At 58.6% G+C, this 12,926-nt stretch overlaps 1 protein-coding gene across 3 annotated transcripts in view; it reads left to right on the top strand.

Moving 5' to 3' along the window:
* MAST3 (microtubule associated serine/threonine kinase 3) overlaps positions 1-12,145 on the top strand; it is a 28,486-nt gene extending 16,341 nt beyond the window's left edge. For all 3 annotated transcript variants that reach the window (XM_082331190.1, XM_082331189.1, XM_082331191.1), the window contains 22 exons: positions 59-216; positions 1,909-1,984; positions 2,413-2,622; positions 2,704-2,805; positions 3,346-3,478; positions 3,986-4,053; positions 4,435-4,520; positions 4,661-4,869; positions 5,197-5,335; positions 5,568-5,700; positions 5,811-5,976; positions 6,264-6,365; positions 6,644-6,766; positions 7,100-7,209; positions 7,353-7,498; positions 7,680-7,912; positions 8,024-8,224; positions 8,308-8,534; positions 8,658-8,780; positions 8,943-9,079; positions 9,277-9,458; positions 9,562-12,145. In XM_082331190.1, the coding sequence (XP_082187316.1) occupies positions 59-216; positions 1,909-1,984; positions 2,413-2,622; positions 2,704-2,805; positions 3,346-3,478; positions 3,986-4,053; positions 4,435-4,520; positions 4,661-4,869; positions 5,197-5,335; positions 5,568-5,700; positions 5,811-5,976; positions 6,264-6,365; positions 6,644-6,766; positions 7,100-7,209; positions 7,353-7,498; positions 7,680-7,912; positions 8,024-8,224; positions 8,308-8,534; positions 8,658-8,780; positions 8,943-9,079; positions 9,277-9,458; positions 9,562-10,574 (4,077 nt within the window). In that variant the 3' untranslated portion in view covers positions 10,575-12,145. The remainder of the gene's footprint in view (positions 1-58; positions 217-1,908; positions 1,985-2,412; positions 2,623-2,703; positions 2,806-3,345; positions 3,479-3,985; positions 4,054-4,434; positions 4,521-4,660; positions 4,870-5,196; positions 5,336-5,567; positions 5,701-5,810; positions 5,977-6,263; positions 6,366-6,643; positions 6,767-7,099; positions 7,210-7,352; positions 7,499-7,679; positions 7,913-8,023; positions 8,225-8,307; positions 8,535-8,657; positions 8,781-8,942; positions 9,080-9,276; positions 9,459-9,561) is intronic.
* The last annotated feature ends 781 nt before the right edge of the window (positions 12,146-12,926 follow it).

The following is a 12,926-nucleotide window of genomic DNA, read 5'->3' as shown; positions in this document are numbered from 1 at the left end:
TGCTGCTGGGAAGCACGGATCCGTCTCCTGATCCCCCCGTGTCTGTCCTTCTTTCCAGTCGTCTTCGTCCTCCCAGGAGCGCCTGCACCAGCTGCCGTACCAGCCCACTCCCGACGAGCTGCATTTCCTTTCTAAGCATTTCCGCAGTACGGAGAGCGTCATGGACGAGGAGGGGCGGCATTCGCCCTGCCTGCGCCCACGATCCAGGAGCCTCAGGTACGGCACCCGCTGTGGGGAGCACCCACGGTGCTGCCGGGACGATGCACCGGGTGCCGGCACATCCAGCGCATCCTCTGCCCTCTCGGAAGCTGTTCCTGAGATGTCCTGGTCCTGCTAAGCCCGTCCCAAGGTGTTGACCCCAATGCGGGTTTTCCCCTTGCAGGGGAGTGAAGAAGCTATGGCTTGAGGTTGTAGATGCCCCATCCCTGGAAATAATCAAGGTCAGGTTGGACGGGGCTCTTGGAGATGGTCCTGCTCATTGCAGGGGGGTTGGACTAGATGGCCTTTAAAGGTCCCTTCCAACTCAAACTGTTCCATGAGTCTGTGATCCTAAGCTCCATGGTTTTGGGCATGAGGTTCTCAGCATCTTCTCGGCTGTCGGGATGTGGCATTGCTCTCCTGGCAGCGGACGACACCTGAGAGTGAGGTTTCCTGGGGCTGAAGCTGGAGAAAGTGGGATTTGTTCCAAAATAGTTGGTTTGCAGCTTCTTGCTCAATTGTCTCAAAGGTTTCGGTGGAGACAAGGGGACTGCTGAGCAGAAGCCCAAGCGGTGGCCGTCCTTGCAGGGCACAGCTGGGAGGCCACCAGCCTGAGCTGCTGTTAAAAGGTTAAAAATCTCGTTTCTGGGCTTGGGTGAGGAAACATCACCTGTGTTTGCTGGGGCTGAGCATCAGCCTGGCCTTTGCCTCTGCAAAAAACAAGGAGCGCAGGTGGACAGGCATTTGCAGGCTGGAGAGAGGAAAATCTGGAGAGAGCATCAAGCTGGTGGCCATAGCATTGTGCAAGCTGACCCTACAGACCTGCCGAGCTCCGCGTTGCTGCTCCAAGACCGTGTCCCGTTCAAGGAGCTGGTCATGTTTCCGCTTGTCCAGCACCAGGAGCTTGTGCTTTTTACAGGGGATGTTTCGGTTAAATTCTCTTTTCCCACTGAAAAAGCTCCCGGCCCTCTTTGCGCCAGAGGCAGAGCCATAGCCCTGCGTGTCGCCAGCTGAAATTTCATTAAAATCAGATTAATTATCTGACAGGGCTTTGTAGGTGGCGAGGTTTTCACCAAGGAGATGCCAGCTCTGCGGTCAGCACAGCAAAGGCTGAGCTGGGGCTGGCAGCGAGCGGCTTGGGTCTGGTTTTAGTCGCCGCATTTATTATATAGCGGTTAATGAGTTGCTGGCTGCTCCTGCAACTTGCTTTGCATAACAGGATCACCAGGCAGGGGCCTGAGAGAGGCAATGTTGGGTGAGGGTAAGAGAGAAGCCGTGTTTAATGAAGGACCCTGCGTCCACCACGGGGTTCGGTTGGGGTTTTTTTGCTGGTGAGCTGCAAAAGGGCAACGATGGTGAGAAATTGTGGGATCCAGAGGAAGGAAAGGATGAGCTCGCTCTTCAAAGCCCAGGGACTGATGCACCAGTCTCTCAGCCCTGGATTTTCAAGTGACTTGAGTTTGGAGACCTGGGTCTGCAGGACATTAACCTCCCCTGGACCAGGTCCCAGGGACCTCCAGATCCATGCATGGTGGGAGGGATGCTGCTGGAAGTGCTGGCCCAAGGCTGATGGCTCCACTCAGATGAGCTTTAACCACTTGGGACTGGGAGTTAGGAGGAGGGAACAAATTGCTCTCCAGGGGTGGTAGCTATTTGCATGGATGTAAATGACTTGGACCTTGTAACGCAACCGGCTTCCTCCCTCCGCAGCCCTGGGCGGACGAGTGGAACGTTTGATAACGAGGTTGTGATGATGAACCATGTCTACAAGGAGCGGTTCCCCAAGGTAACTGCTGGGACCAGGGAGGACGAGAACGTTAGTGCCTCCGCGGTATCCTGACAGCATCTTCTCCAGAACCATCTCTTCTCTATGCTGGAATATAGAATGCATGGGTAGATGTAGCAGGGGGTGTTGGAGGACACCGGAGACGTGGTCATGGGTGAGGGAGGCAGGGACCTGCGGGTCTGTGTCATCACACATGCAAGCAGAGGTCTCTGGGGACTCTGGTGGAGCTTTTCCAGCCTGCTGGAAGCTGGGTCCCAGGTGGGGCCAGGGTGTGCACATGGATGTTGGATCTGTGGGAGGTGGTAGGATGAGATCCTGGCTGGCCAAACCCAACACAGGAGGTGGTAGGATGAGATCTGGGCTGGCCAAACCCAATGCATGGTATGGGACACATGTTCCCAGGGGTCACCATCCATTCTGCCTTGCAGGCCACGGCCCAAATGGAAGAGCGTCTGCAGGACACCATCACAAACTTCTCTCCGAGCAGCACTCTGCCGCTGGCAGACGGGGTGCTGGGCTTCATCCACCACCAGATCATTGAGTTGGCCCGTGACTGTCTGGCGAAGTCCCAGGGAGCTCTCATCACCTCCCGCTACTTCATGGAGCTGCAGGAAAAACTTGAGAAGATGCTCCGAGATGTGAGTACGGGGCAGTTCCCTGCCCGACGTCGTCTCCTGAGGCCACCGATAGATGCCTGGCTTCTGTCTCCTCTCCGTCAGGCTCAGGAGCGTTCGGAGAGCGAGGAGGTGAAGTTCATCGACCAACTGGTGAGGAAGCTGCTGATCATCATCTCCCGTCCTGCTCGCCTTCTGGAGTGCCTGGTAAGACATGGCAGCTTCTGATGTGTCTTGTCTTTCACGGTAAAGCCTCCTTTCCGGGTTGGCGTGGACAATGAAAGACAAGGCATCTTCTCACCACCTTGCCTAGTCCACCATGGGAACTGCTGCTCCTCACCATCCTGACCAGGCTGTAGCAAGGAGCTAAGACCATTCCTAGCATCCAAGCCATTTTTCAGAGGGGAGAAGCTGGTTTTTCCTAGCAGAGTAGGGAGATGTGAACTTCTTGGCAAGCTTTCTCATCCATTTTCAGGTTTTTTTTTTAGCTGTTGTGCTGAATTTCTAAAGCACTCGCCTTTGTGCCGTCGTTCCTGCAGCTGGAAGATGGAGCTCATGGGGCTTCATTTTTTTTCCATCAACCCTTTATGTTGGGAATGATGGCAGAAACAGGAGCAGAGCATTTAGTTTTCTCCTGCAAGCATCCAGAGCCAGTCCTCAATTACAGATGTCACCTGCAAGACTTAAAGGAAAGGTTGAACTTTGCAAAGTCTCACTCCTCTACTGTTCTTGGTTTTCCCTGTCCAGGAGTTTGACCCGGAGGAGTTTTACCATCTCCTGGAAGCTGCAGAAGGACACGCCAAAGTTGGCCAGGGAATAAAGACCGATATTCCCCGATACATCATCAGCCAACTGGGGCTCGTCAAGGACCCACTGGAGGGTAGGCAACTGCCTGGGTTGGTGGCCCCGAGGTCTGCAGCAGGATGTGGACTCCCAGTTTGGCTGCTGGCAAGCATGAACGAGCACTGGGAGGTGGCAGGGGGACTAGCAGGGCTGAGCTGGTGCCATGGAGTGGGTCACAGCAGGACCAGGACAGTGTCCAAGTCTCCTGGCCAGCCCCACATCCCTTGTTATTGCTCCCAACACGTTCAGCAAAGCAGATTAAGCTCAAGAACGCTTAATCCATAGGAAGCCACGGCCTTGGGGGGGAACCATAATCCCTGAGGAACACGGGAATGACTATGGAAAAAAGAGAATTATGTAAATGTTTAACCTCGTGTTGAACCTCTTAATGCCATGACCTGAATTTCTCCATACAATAGCTCAAGCAAAGCGTGTGGCTAAATCCCCGCGGGATCTCCAAGTTTGGAGGGAAAGTGGTTGGTGGGGAGTTATTTTGGTGGGGGTTGAGCATGAAGAAGGTGAAAACCATCTCTGTCTTCTGCAGAAATGGTCCAGCTGGATCATTTTGACAGCGGGAACACCATCACGCCAGAGAATGATGACGCCTGTGAGGTGAGTGTGGTCATACCTGCATGTCCCACCTGCTGCCTCCATCGTCATCCTGCCTCACCCCACACCACAGCTCCTTGCAGCAGCTCCTCTGCTATCTTAGTCTGGGAGATGTTAATTCAGGTTGCCTCCAAGGGTGACTGCTGTATTCAGGTGTAATATCTCACAGTCCCTCAACCGGCTTCTTGCGTGGACAGAGCTCAGAGTGGGCTCTTGATCTGCAGAGCATCTTGGTCTTCTGGCTTGGGGTTTGTGGCTGGAGAGGGCTCAGGGAGGGATGTCCTCTGGCAGCGAGGAGCACTTGGAGGTGCTTGGTGAATTCCTGCCTGCACTCAAAGCACCAGCATGCCAGGAAACATTAAAGACCTTCCATGTCTTCTTCAGCGCCAGCCTTTGGTCACCGCTCCTCGGAGGAAGCCCTGCGAGGGGGACTTTGAGACCATCAAGCTGATCAGCAATGGGGCTTACGGGTGAGTTGGGAAGTTCCTAATGCTTGTCTCCATCTATAACATCTCCAAAGTCCTCCCTGTCCAAATCCTGCTGTGCTGTGTGGTCGGTCTTGGTGGTCGGAGGATATGTTTTGAGGTCCGGCAATATCGCTCCCTCCTAGGGCCGTGTACCTGGTGAGACACAGGGAGACACGGCAGCGCTTCGCCTTGAAGAAAATCAACAAGCAGAACCTCATCCTGAGGAACCAGATCCAGCAGGTCTTCGTGGAGAGGGACATCCTCACCTTTGCAGAGAACCCCTTCGTGGTCAGCATGTTCTGCTCCTTCGAGACGAAGCGACACCTCTGCATGGTGATGGAGTACGTGGAAGGTGAGAACGGGATTCGGGGCTGGAGGGAGGGGGCAATATCAATGTCTGAGCGCTGAGGACACCACTCGAACGTGTCCTGCCCTGCTTTGCTCCAGGGAGTTGAGGGAAGCGTGAGGAGATGCTTTGGTGATCCTGAGTCTCACCTTGATGAAGGCGGTGGCCATGCTCACCTAGGAGAGCGTTTGTGCCCCATGCCCAGGGATCAGTGCTTCTCCAAGGAGGGATGGGAGGGTCTGGCTGGGAGCCTGCTTGGCAGGAGAGGCAGCACAGCCCTGTCCCCTGCCTTCTCTGAGCCCCCCATGCTCAGGAAGACCCGTGTCCCCGCAGGGGGGGATTGTGCCACATTGCTGAAGAACATGGGCCCGCTGCCTGTCGACATGGCGAAGATGTACTTTGCCGAGACTGTTCTCGCGCTGGAATATCTCCACAACTATGGCATTGTCCACCGGGACCTCAAACCCGACAAGTGAGGACGCGGGTCAGGTCTGAACAAGGACGGGGTTGGGTTTGGGTGGGGATGGGAGAGGGACTGATCCAAGCCAAGAGGGCAAGGCAGAATGAGGTCACAGGTTCTGGTGCCCAAAGACCTGGTTCTGTGCCGTTGCACCAGGACCAGAGGTCTTGGGGTCCAGCTGGTCCTGCCCAGGTCTTCCCAGAAGCAAACGGCATCATCATGGGGCATCTGTCTTCTCTTGCAGTTTGCTCATCACCTCCATGGGCCACATAAAGCTGACAGACTTCGGTCTGTCAAAGATCGGCTTGATGAACATGACCACGAACCTCTACGAAGGGCACATGGAGAAGGACACTCGAGAGTTCATGGACAAGCAGGTACGAGATCCTGCTCCATTTGGCCGATCTGCCATCACCGGGGACTGGGATAGCCTCGGGACTTGTTGCAAAGGTCATTGCAGAGGTGTCAGCCGCTGCTTCCCACGCAGGTGTGTGGCACTCCAGAGTACATCGCCCCAGAAGTCATCCTCATACAGGGCTACGGGAAGCCTGTTGACTGGTGGGCCATGGGCATCATCCTCTATGAGTTCCTGGTGGGCTGCGTCCCCTTCTTCGGAGACACCCCCGAGGAGCTCTTCGGGCAGGTCATCAGCGGTGAGTGTCGGTGGCAACTTTGCTCCTCCGTTTGCTCTTCCCAGCAGTCATGGCTCGTCCTTAACGTCTGGAGAGCTTCGTTCCATCATTTGGTACTTGGCTGAACAGTGAGAAAGCTCCTCACGCTTTGATTTCCCAGTTTGGGAGGATGCTTTCATCTGCTGCGGCTGCTGGGGGACTTTCCTCTTGCCCAGAACTGACTTCTCCTGTGACCTCGCATCGTCACAGTCCCCGTCGTGTCCAAACTCTTCCAGCCACACCAAACTCCTTCTCCTTTTTCCTTGCAGATGAAATTATGTGGCCGGAAGGGGACGAGGCTCTTCCCGCGGACGCCCAGGACCTGATCATGCGGTTGCTGAGACAGTGTCCCCTCGAGCGCTTGGGCACCGGTACGCATGGCGGCCCCTGCACAGCGCTCGGGGGGTGACCTGGCACCCTAATTCATGTCAAGCCATTTTCCGAAACCAAAGCGTGTCCTGCCGCGTTGAGGGTGCTCAGAGGAGGTCCCTGGTTCGGGGTTCACCCCGGGAAGGCAGCACAGGGATCTGATCCATCCTATTTTAAGCCATTTGCTCTGCATGGAGGAGAGACCGTGCCGTTTGGGATGGAAGCGGGAGCATCCCGGATCCTGCCCTGTCCCCGTGACGCGGGTTTCTCTGCCTGGCAGGGGGTGCGCACGAGGTGAAGCACCATTCCTTCTTCCTCCACCTGGACTGGAACGGGCTGCTGCGGCAGAAGGCCGAGTTCATCCCCCAGCTGGAGTCAGAGGACGACACCAGCTACTTCGACAGTGAGGCCAAATCCATCCCCTTTTCCCCACCTCTGCCAATCCGTTATCCCAGCTGCAGGTCGGATTCTCCCGTGGGATATGAAAATCTCCTGGGTGAAGTCAGTTGCTTTACAACCGAAGTCGCGAAACAGATGCAATCCTATTTCTAGGCTGCTCAGCCTTACCAAAACCCTTACTTTCTCACCCCAAAAATTCCCTGGGATTTGGGACCGGGCTGTCAGCCACAGTACAGTTCCCCGTGGCTGCAGGTCCCACCGGGGCCGCGTGGGCAGGCAGAACGGGGTGTGTTGCAGGCAGGGTGACAGCCCTGCCTGCTCTGGCTCTTGCTTTCAGCTCGCTCCGAGAGGTACCGCCACTTGGATTCGGAGGATGAAGAAACCAACGATGAGGAATCATCCGTGGAGATCGGGCAGTTCTCCTCCTGCTCCCATCGCTTCAGCAAGGTGCTCCAGTCCCTCCTCCGGCATCCAAAATGACGGGGCGCCATAGCCGGCGCGGTTGTGCCAAGCATCCGTGTCCTGGCTGATGCCAGAGTGCCTGGATTCCTGAATTTCTTCTCCTTGCTGATGGCTTGTCTCCTCCTCAGGTGTACAGCAGCTCCGAATTCCTGGCGGCTCACTCCAACCTCAGCCTCTCGTCCTCCGATCAGAGTCACAGCGAGGACAAAGAGGAACGATGGGACAGGCACTCGGGAGACGAGGACAGGAGCCGGCTGGCAGGCACAGAGCCCCGGTGCGTGCTGAGACAGGGAATGTAACGCTGATGTGGGTTTGTGCCGGCGCCGAGGGTTTGTGCCGGCACCGAGGGTTTGCAGAGGTGTGGGTGGGACATGTCCTGGGGTGCTGCAGCGGCTCGGTGCCGTCCCCCTTGCCCATCTTTGGTTGTCCTGAGCCCTCCTGCTCTCCCCGCGCAGGCTCCGCTCCTGGACGTCCTGCAGCTCCACGCCGTACACCTCCCGGCATGAGCGAAGCCGCAGCCCTGCCGCACTGCCCAGCACCTACAGCCTGGACACCATGCCCAAGTTTGCCTTCTCCTCGGAGGACGAAAGCCCTTGCGTGGCGTCCTCCAAGCCGGAGAGACCCAAGTTTGTGCTGGGAGACCCTGACGTGGGGACCAGTGGCGCAGTGAAGCCGTCAGCATTATCCGGTGCGTAGGCTGCGGGTGCCAGTGCAGGATGCTCCGGGGGCAGCCGGGGTCCCACACGGCATGGGGTGGCTTCTCCACGTCCCCAAACTCTCCCTCGTCCTCTCTGTGCAGCCGATATCGTCAGCCTGAACCGCATCCGCCTCCGGAGCAACAGCACCGGCACCAAAAACTCGACTCCCCGGGGCCTGGAGCCGGGCGGGAGCCGTCGGCTGGGCAGCCAGAAGGATGTGCCGGACAGGCAGAGAGCCTCGCCGGGCGGCCGTGTCCCCAAATCTGCCTCCGTCTCAGCCTTATCCCTCATCATCACATCAGGTGCGTGTGCCATGTGGTTTATCCTGCCGGATGGTGGCTGCCACGTGGTTTTCCCAGGCTGAGCCGGCTTCTCCCACTCGCAGATGACTTTGGTGGCGGTGCCCTGATGAGCCCCATCTCCCCCCACTCCCTCTCGTCCAACCCCTCTTCCCGTGACTCCTCCCCAAGCCGAGACTCATCCCTCGCCATCGCCAGCCTGCGGCCTCCCATCATCATCCACAGCTCGGGCAAGAAGTACGGCTTCACCCTGCGAGCCATCCGCGTCTACATGGGGGACAGCGACGTCTATACTGTCCACCATATGGTCTGGGTATGTGGCCTGGGCTCCGCATGGGGAGGGACCGGCGGTGCCGGATACTGCGTTTCCTGATGGAAAATCCCAGGAGGAAACTTAGGCTTGCGTCCGAATAATATCTTGGTCTTTTGATTGCAGAGCGTGGAAGAGGGGAGCCCTGCTCAGGAAGCGGGGCTGAGAGCGGGCGATCTCATCACACATGTGAACGGCGAATCGGTGCTGGGTTTAGTTCACCGGGACGTCGTGGAGCTGCTGCTGAAGGTAGGTGACCGGTGCCACACTGCTCGTCCAGCCGGCCCCCGGCAATGGCGCATCGATCCAGCGGCTCCCCGGCATCGCCTCCGCCGGCACCTGAGGCAGGAGCTGGTTCAGATCCGGCGCTTGGATCCGGCATGCTGCAGTGACTTGTTTTTCACCCCTCAGAGCGGGAATAAAGTAGCCCTGCGGACCACTGCCCTGGAGAACACCTCCATTAAAATCGGCCCTGCTCGGAAAAACAGTTCCAAGACGAGGATGGCGCGGAGGAGTAAGAAGAGCAGGAAAAGGGACAGCCAGGACAGGTGGGTACAAACAGGGTGGGATAAAATGGCATTTGTCCCGGCGCGTGCCATACGGGGGGGGATGCTCTGGCTCTGCCATACCGGGGGATCTAGCAGGGTCCGGTCCTGCCAGCACCAGCTCGGCAGGCTGATGGCCACCAGCTTTAAGGAGAAGTCAAGGCTCTTCCTGTCCCCGCCACCTTTGTGCCCCCCACCAGGAGAAAATCCCTTTTCAAGAAGATCTCCAAGCAGTCATCGGTCCTGCACACCAGCCGCAGCTTCTCCTCCGGTCTCCATCACTCACTGTCCTCCAGCGAGAGCCTCCCGGAGTCCCCCACGCACAGCCTGTCCCCGGGTCCCACGACGCCCTGCCGCAGCCCCGCTCCCGACCTGCCCCCAGGTACCCCAACCTGCGGCGGGGGGTGGATTTTAGCTCCGGGCATGGCGGGGATGCCACGTGTCCCTCCATCCCTCGCGGTGACCTGTTTCTCTTTGTGCGGCAGATGCTGTGTCCCCACAGAGCACCTCTCCCTCCTCCAGCACCCCAACGTCGCCCGCTGGCCACGTGCGCCCCAGCTCCCTGCATGGGCTGGCACCCAAACTGGGTGGGCAACGCTACAAAGTGGGACGTCGCAAATCCACCAGCAGCATCCCCCCCTCGCCCCTCGCCTGCACCCCTTCCTCTGCCCAGCGCCCGCCTTCTCCCCAGCGCTCCCCATCCCCGCTCCCAGGGTACCCCAAAACCCCCCATTCCTTCCAGGGCAAGACCCTGTCCCCCCCCACCATCGTCCGCCAGAGCTCACGACCCCGCAGCGCCGACTGCCCCCGCTCCCCCCTCCTCAAACGTGTCCAGTCGGCCGAGAAGATCGGCCGCAAGCTGGGGCTGGAGATGCCTGCGATGGATGGGGAGGCCATGGGGGAAGGCGAAGCACCGGCGTACCCCGGGGAGCACGGTTATCACCCCACCAGCTCCCGGCTGGGGGACAGACACGACCGGGACCAGGAGGTGGTGGTCATGCGGCGCTTGAACCTCTCCGAGCGTCGGGACTCCTTCAAGAAGCAAGAAGCGGTTCAAGAAGTGAGTTTCGATGAGCCGGAGTCAGCGCCGGCAAGCGAAGATGGTGGCAAGAGCGAAGCCGGGCAGGGCGCATCTCTCCGGTGCGGCGGCATGGCTGGCACGGAGTCGAAGCCGAAGCCCAGCCCGGTCCCGCAGATCGCGGTGCAGGGCTCCGAGAGCGACGAGCAGGAGCCAGCGGCGGCCGAGTGGGAATGCCAGGGCTCCTACCCCATCGGCAAGGCCGAGCAGCCGGACGGCAGCGTCTCCTCGCTGTGGCGGGATGGATGTGAGCATCGGGACCACAGCTCCCGGCAGCACCGGAACTGTGGGGAGAGAGCAACCGGCCACTGGCAACCACCGCGGGTGCCGCCGGCACCACCGGCGTGGGGCCAGGAGCCAGCAGGTGCTCAGCTCCCGGCACCCCGGAGCAGTGCATGGAGCGGGGCCAAACATGCCTGAGCCCCATGCCGGCACCCGGGGATGGTTCAGGCTCCCCGCGGCATCCCACCACCTCCCCAAAAAACCCATCCTGCGCCGCGTATCCATGAGATAAACATTCCCGGAGCCGTTCTGGACGTCGGCGCTGGCCGGGTTGGCTGCGCCCTGGCACTTCGCCTCCCCCGAAGGCTTTTTGTACTCCCCGAAAGATGCTCATATTTTTATAGAGACGCGGGAGCTTTTCCGGCGGCGGCGTTTCTCCGGCAGGGCCCCAACCTTTGTGTACAGAAAGGACTCGATGCAAATATTCATTAATTAATTTATTACTTTTATAAGCTAAACGGTCAGCGCAGGACTGTCGCAGGGTCCGACCCGGCCCCAGGGGGTCCCAGGCTTTTCCGTGCGGCTCCCGGCTCCCGGCTCCCAGCCGGATGACACGATATTTTCTAACCTTGCAAAGACCCACTTGCCTTTCCCCACTTTTTATCTTCAGTTTTAGCTGGAAACACCCCAAATCTCCTAAGAAACCCTCTTTGAGGGGGGTAATTGTAATATTTAAAATTAAAAAAACCCCAAACCCACAGCAACATTCCCCAAATGCTGGCGGCCCGAGCTGGGATGCATATGAGTGATTTTACGTGCATATGGTTCATCATATAACAATGCGTATGGTTCATTTTATAAGCGTATAGCGGATGTAAATGTTTTAATTTTTTTTATTCGGAGCCTTTTGGAGCCACCCAGCTCCATCGGCCCTTCCAGGCAGGAAAAGCAGAGACCTCCCCATGGGGACGGCAATCGGATGCAAGTATTAACGGGATTTTTAGGGTTGGTTTTTGCTCTTTGCATTTCTTCTGCCACCACATCCCACGGTGTTCCTCAGTTGGTGCATACGGACATCCATAAAAAGCCAGTATTTCTTTTATTTTTTCAAAAAACCCAACCCAGCCAGCCCCTGTGCTGCTGCTTCATTTGTAATTTGGAAACTTCACGCCCTTCTCTCCCCCCCTCATCACTTTTTATCCACCAAACTACGGCTCAACCCGTCACTTCCCCCCCATTTCTACTGTTTTCTATGATATAAATGTTTCCATTTGATAATGCATGTACCGGCTTTTCCTCCCGCCGCGGTTTGCCACCCTGGTGCTCTGAGCACCACGTGCCGGCGATGGGGGGACCGTCCCCGGTTTGCTGAACCCCCTGCCACCGGGCATCGCCACGCCACCGCCGGCGAGTGCGTCTCCTATCCCGAAGCAACCGGCGGATTTTTTGGCTGCCTGTTGGATTATTTTGTGCGTGTGCGGTTTGTGCCAGGCTCCGTATCCTGCTTCTCCCCCTGTTAAACCGGCGCCGTTTACCCCCCCAAAACGAGCAGCCGGAGCCGCTCGGCGTTTGCTTTGCTTCTTCCTCCGCCGTCTGTATTAAAGTCTCAGGAAGGCAGCGGGGTTTGGGGGAGACACCGGGCACCCCCTGCCCACCGGCACCACGGGAAGGGGGGCTGGGCCGCACACCGGCGGCACGGATACAGCGGGAAAAAGATTTTTTTAATGGAAAATGTCTTAAAAGCCAAGGGGACCGTGTCTTCCTGCCCAGCGCCCGGCTCTGTTCTTACCTTCGGGAAGTTTTCTGTTGTATTAAAATTGTTCCTTGCGATGACCTGCGGCGTGGTGTCTGCAGCCAGGGAGGCTGGATTCGGCGGTGCCGGCACCGGAGCGGGGCTGGGCAGGGAGCACCAGCTGTGTGGGGTGATGGTGAGGGGTAAACGGGGGCTGGTGGGTGCCGGAGCTGCCCCCGCTCACCCGGGGCTCCGCTTGCCCAGCAGGAGGGAGGGCTGGGGGAACGCGGCCCCACCAGCAGCACCCCGGCACCGAGCCTGGCTCCCGGGCCTGGGTTGTGGGTGCCCGGTGCAGTGCGCGGTGCCCAAGGCGGTACCCGGTGCAGTATCAGTGTCTGCAGCACCCAGTGCAATGCCCACTGCTGGGCCCAATGCAGCGCCCGGTGTGGTGCCCAGTGCCCAGTGCAGCACCCAGTGCCCAATGCAGTACCCCATGGCCACAGCACCCAGTGCCCGGTGCAGTCCCGGTGCTGTGCCATGCCCAGCGCAGTCCTGGTGCCCGGTGCTGTTCCCCATGCCTGGTGCTGTGCCCCCTGCCCAGTGCGGTGCCCAGTGCAGTCCCAGTGCAGTGCCCCATGCCTGGTGCAGTGCCCAGTGCAGTGCCCGGTGCCCGGTGCAGTCCTGGTGCCGTGCCCCATGCCCGGTGCTCAGTGCTGTACCCCATGCCCGGTGCCCGGTGCAGTCCTGGTGCCGTACCCCATGCCCGGTGCCCAGTGCAGTCCCAGTGCCTGGTGCCATGCCCCATGCCCGGTGCAGTC

This window comes from Platalea leucorodia, assembly GCF_965183815.1.
Source record: "Platalea leucorodia genome assembly, chromosome: 21".
Classification (NCBI taxonomy): Eukaryota; Metazoa; Chordata; class Aves; order Pelecaniformes; family Threskiornithidae; genus Platalea; species Platalea leucorodia.
This window is presented reverse-complemented; position numbering and strand designations above follow the sequence as displayed.